The sequence below is a fragment of the Miscanthus floridulus genome, chromosome 8, assembly GCF_019320115.1.
Source record: "Miscanthus floridulus cultivar M001 chromosome 8, ASM1932011v1, whole genome shotgun sequence".
Classification (NCBI taxonomy): domain Eukaryota; kingdom Viridiplantae; phylum Streptophyta; class Magnoliopsida; order Poales; family Poaceae; genus Miscanthus; species Miscanthus floridulus.
Genome location: NC_089587.1, coordinates 34,277,790 through 34,283,093, shown reverse-complemented (window position 1 = coordinate 34,283,093; position 5,304 = coordinate 34,277,790). Strand labels below are relative to the sequence as shown.

Sequence of the window (5,304 nt, the reverse complement as noted above, 5' to 3'; positions counted from 1 at the left end):
GTCTAGCGCGTGTTACTGTAGCGCGTGTGGCACAGACCGCCACCGCCACACCTTGCGTGGCCAACCGTGGCCAGGAACCAAGCAGGCTCTTAGACCTGCAGCTGCTGGGACGATGCCCCTTAAGCCCCGTTTAGTTGCAAAAAAAATTTACATAGTAACTGTCACATCAAATCTTGCGGTACATGCATGGAGTACTAAATATAGACGAAAAAAAACTAATTATACAGTTGGTCGAGAAATCGCGAGACGAAACTTTTGAACCTAATTAGTCCATAATTAGACACTAATTACTAAATACAAACGAAATGCTACAGTGAGCCAAAATCCAAAATTTTTTGGATCTAAACGCACCCTTAGCTTAGGGGCTTGTTTAGTTCGTCAGAATCCAAACTTTGACACTATGTAAAAAGAAGATTCTCCGTCACATTAAATTTGTGGTACATACATGAAGTACTAAATGTAGACGAAATCAAAAACTAATTACACAGTTTGGTTGTACTTTGCGAGATGAATCTTTTGAGCCTAATTAGTCACTATTTAGACAATAATTTACAAACACAAACAAAGCGCTACAATATAGCTACAGTGCAACATCACTGTACACCTGCAGAATCGGCAGTGAACTAAACAAGGCGTAGGTATATATAGCAGCATCCGGCTGCTGGGACGTCTGCTAGCTGCTTAGAATAAAATGAGCTTCGCGTGAGGTGACAGGAAACTTCCGTTTTATTTTCTCTTAGTCCGTCGGCCTGTTCGCTGATTGGTTTCTGGGCTGGGTTGAACTGGCTGGTGCTGGTTTATTGTGAGAGAAAAACACTGTTGGCTGACTAATTTGGGCTGGCTGAAACCAACAAGCAAACAGACTGTATATGTGGCGAAGTATGAAGTCAAGTCAATGCAAGGTTGGTGTGTAGACGTGTAGTGCGCCCAGGGAGGAAGACACCAGCCCACGGGCTGCTCTATTTTCTTCGTTGCAAACCCGTGCTTCTTCAACAGCCTAAAACAATCTTTTTGAACAAGGATCTATTCTTCAAAACATAGTGTTAAATCAATGTCCTGATCTACTACATTAGAAGATGCGGATGCACTTACTAGTTATTCTGACGCTAATGACTATGTACTTGAATGATTTGTTCTGGAGCCTTACTAAAGGCCACGTGCGCAGGTGGATAAAAATCTGCCCGCACGTCTTCTCCCCGTCCAGCCTACTATTCTTCTTGTTCTCCAGACCTAGCCTTCTTCTGCCTTTCCGGCGCCTCCTCCCTCGCTGCCCCTCGCCGCTGGCCGCACGAGTGCCCCGCCTCCACCACCTCCCACCGCCCACCGCCCCGTGTGGCCGCGGCCGCGAAGCTCTGGCGAGACCCTACCGCCTACGGTGACCTCCTTCTTCCCCTCCCCCTCCCGCATCGGCCATGGCGCCCCCGCCCCGACCTAGCCCGGTCGCCTCTACCGTCGCTAGGGCCCCTAAACCACCCGCCGGCATGGGCGGCGCCAGGGGTATGCACCTGTATGCCATGGAATACCCATGTTTTGGGAACAAAAACAAATACATATACAAATGTATAATGGTATAGCATGTTGGTATACTGGATGTTGCAAATATGACCCACAAACCCAATAGAATAACTAGCAGTAGCAGCCCACAAAGTCATACGCCCTGTTTGTTTGGGCTTATTTGGCTTATAAGCCGTACTTTTTCAGCCAACGAACAATATTTTTCTCTCACACCAAATCAGCCAACAGTACTTTCAGCTATGGTTTATCCGTCAAACAAGCCAAAACGAACAAGGTGATAGACTCCAGAAAAACCCATTGACATCTCTCGACGCTCTGTGCTCCCGTCGCTTGCATCGAGCCATCGACCAGAAGCAGCCGCCGACACAAAACTGGTGGCACGGCAGCACCTCTCTGGCTCTCTCCCTCAGCCCCCCTCGCCTCTCCTAGCTCTGCTCAACTGCGCCTATCCGGCCCCAGCGGCCGGTGTGGAAGCCCGCCGGGAAAGGAGCCTGTGGCGGCCTGCTGCAGAGGAGCATCTCCCCTTCGGGCTCCGACTGATCAGCCCTCCCCTCTATCCCCATCCCAGCTTCGGCTCGAAGAAATGTGAATAAAGATTTTGTTTTCTATTTTTTGCATTGTATTTGTAATTAGATGAAGAAGAAGGGTGCCAACATATTTGCACTTTACTTATTACTATTGCATATTGTACTTTGCTTATTACTCATATTTGCATTGGAATTTTTTTTTAACATGGAATACCCTGATGTGAAATCCTGGCACCGCCACTGCCGCCGCCGGCCTCCCCACCGCATGGCCGGCCCCTCTCCCCCGAATCCCTTCCTTCTAAGGCCGCCGGGTTAGGGTTGGTGGCGGCGGTGACAATAATAAGGATGAGCAAGGCTGAAGATGGTGACGTCCAGCACTAGCAGTGACAATAATAAGGATGAGCAAGGCTGAAGATGGTGGTTGACAACTTAAAGAGCGCGAAGCAAAACGCAGAAATGGCGACGACGAGCGCAAGCACCGCCCATGGACTGTTGCAGTGGTCACGCAGGAACTTGGCCTTGTGCCTCCGCCAGCTCGAGTGGTAGAACTGCCTCAGGTCCTCGAACATGCCAGCGAACATGTGGCTCTTGTAGTTCAAGGTGCTGCAGTCGCCCAGGTGCTGGAAGAATTTGGTGGCCGCGTCGTCGTCGCCGTCGAGGAGGTTCTCGACGATGCCGCGCTTCTGCAGGTGCTCCACGTCCTTGCCTGTCCTCACCAGGGCGCCCACCAGCGCCGCGTAGCTCGACAGCCGCCTGCTGGTGTCGCCGTCGCCTGGCAGGCCCCTGGTCTGCTCGAACGCGACGAGGTTCACGAGCAGCGCCACGTTCGCGTAGTCCACCTCCATTCGCGGCATCTCCAGGACGCCGCTGTCCCTGTCGAACGCGATGTCGAACATGTGGCGAGGAGACTCCTTCTTCTCGAACCGGACGCCGGCCTCGCGGAGCTGGGTGACGGACGGTACCACCAGAGTCGGCGCCGACGCCGGCGGCGTGCGTCGGATCATAGCCAAGAGCTTGCTGAACCAGGCGCCCACCTTGCGGAGAAGGGTGGCCGGCAGGGTCGTCTTCATCCAGTGCGGCACTCGCGGCATGTCGCGGATGAAAACGAACCTTGTGGACACGGCCTTCTTCAACCTGACGCCCATCTGACGCAACTGGACGAAGTACTGCAGCGACGGTGGAGTCGAATCCTGGACCGACGCCGTCTCATCGTCCCTGGGCATGATGGCCTCGTAGAAGAGATGCAGCAGGTGCTGGATGTCGGATTGGACCAGCTCCTCGGCCGTCGACAGCTCGTAGGAGGAGAACTTCAGACGGTGAAGGATCAGCTTGATGAGATCCAACTTCGTTGCCGTAGGAGACACCACGTGGAAGAGCGCCTCGAGGATGAAGAAGGGGATCTGGTTCTCCAGCAGCAGCAGGTCGGAGTGCAGCAGAGGAAGTACCCAGGCGACGTCGCAGAGCTTGTCCGGCTCACCCTTATACCACTTGGCGAAGAACTCGAGGATGAAACAGCCGTCAAGCATCAGCATCTCTGCAAAGCTGTCCGGGCCGGGTCCGCCGGGGTCGCCGTCGTGCCGGGACTGCTCTTCTTCGATCTCCCCGCCGCCCGGAGGTTCGCTCTGGGCAGCGTCGAAGATGCTGGTCCTCTCACTGTAGCAGCGCCGCGCCTCCTGCTCGACGTCGCGGACTGCTCTGACGTAATCGCCCAGCGAGGCTGCCGGCTGCGGCGGCCGCCCCATCAGCTCGCGCATGTACCTCCACTTGTGCTGCTCCATCGCGCGCAGCGCCTCCCAGCCGCGGTAGTAGGGGCCGATCGACACCAGCCGTGGCTCGTACAGCTCCTTGCTGGCGTCCCGGACATGGGCGGGGACACGGAAGATGGTCATCCTCCTGCTCTCACCCTCTCCATGCTGGCGGAGCCTTCGCTCAACCACGATTTCCAATCTATCCGCCGGCTGATGGGATGCTGGTTCCACGGTAGGCGCCATGGGAGCCGCCTCTGGCGTTGACGGGGCGGTAACGAAGGACTCGGTCTCGGTCGCCATGGCGCGTAAGGATGCCGTGATTTGCTGGAGCTCGCAATCGTGGGCACGGCCACGGCATGTATCTGTTCATCAGTGACGACTTGAGTGCTTGACTTGGCTACTTGGGAGTCTACCTTAGCACGACTGTGCACAGGAGGTCGCCGTGAGAAGCCAAACAAGAGCTCTCGCAACATCGAATTGACAAGGGTGTACAATAGCGCGCGACCTAATGCTTGTTGGGCAGTGCTAGCGCCCGAACGGTTGGATGGACACCCGCGTACTGCACTATATTTCGTACTCTCCACACGGAGCCCGTGTCGTCCGAGCGACAAGAGGGGAAGGGGCTACCCTAGCCCTGGGCATTCGGTTAACCGAAAACGATCGGTTCGGTTCCTCGGTTCTTTATAACATTCGGTTAGCATAAAACTGAAAACCGATCGGTTAGCTAGGAAACTTGGAACCGAGGAAATTCGGTCTCGGTTAGTTCGGTTCGGTTACGGTTAGAACCGAACTAACCGAGCCATATATTACATTAGCGAACACAGAAGGGAAGAAAAGAGGGAAAATGAAAAAAAAACGGCGGTAGTCGCCCCTTCGTCCAGATGCGGCCTCCCGAGTCCTTGGCGGCAGCAGAGGCAGAGGACTCTAGGTAGGCGTGACGGTGGAGGGCTTGCGCGCGCAGGGGGTGAGTGGCGGCAGCTCGGCTCCTCGGCCTCCAGTCCAGGCCGCACGGGCCACGGCCCCGTGCCTCGGCCTCAAGGCAGCGAGCGGCAGCAGCTCTGCGCCTCGGCCTCTAGGCAGCGAGCGACAGCGGCTCCGTGCCTCGGCCTCCAGGGCAGCGGGCATGCACCGGACTCGGCCTCGTCGTCCAGAGCAGACACCGGTGACAGGGGAGGACCGGGGACAGGGGAGGAGGCGGCGTGGGACTGGGTACAGAGAAAGGTCGGGTGGGAGCCTAGGTGGTGGGGATGGGAACCGAGGGGTTGTGTTATATACCTAGGGTTGGAATTTGGGCTGGGCCTCTTTTGCTATTGGGCCAATATGTACAGATTTGGTTCTTCGGTTTTGTTCAGTACGTTAACCGAGTGCTGGAACCAAATTAACCGTAATAATTTCGGTTCCTGGGAACCTGGAACCGAACCTGGGACCGAATATTTTGGTTTCGATTACTTCGGTTTCGGTTCCGGTTAGTTTGGTTCGGTTCTCGGTTTTTTGTGCCCAGGGTTAGGATGCGC

The 5,304-nt window shown here is 55.2% G+C and overlaps 1 protein-coding gene across 1 annotated transcript; it reads right to left on the bottom strand.

Moving 5' to 3' along the window:
- Positions 1 to 1,584: 1,584 nt before the first annotated feature.
- LOC136471565 (UPF0481 protein At3g47200-like) lies at positions 1,585 to 4,229 on the bottom strand. Its single transcript, XM_066469311.1, has one exon. It carries the CDS (start codon positions 4,088 to 4,090, stop codon positions 2,420 to 2,422), a length of 1,671 nt encoding a protein of 556 aa, XP_066325408.1. The 5' UTR covers positions 4,091 to 4,229; the 3' UTR covers positions 1,585 to 2,419.
- Between the last annotated feature and the right edge of the window lie 1,075 nt (positions 4,230 to 5,304).

What these genes read in the sequence shown, in the direction of transcription:
- LOC136471565 (XM_066469311.1), bottom strand. Translation starts at nt 4,090, where the DNA reads ATGGCGACCGAGACCGAGTCCTTCGTTACCGCCCCGTCAACGCCAGAG.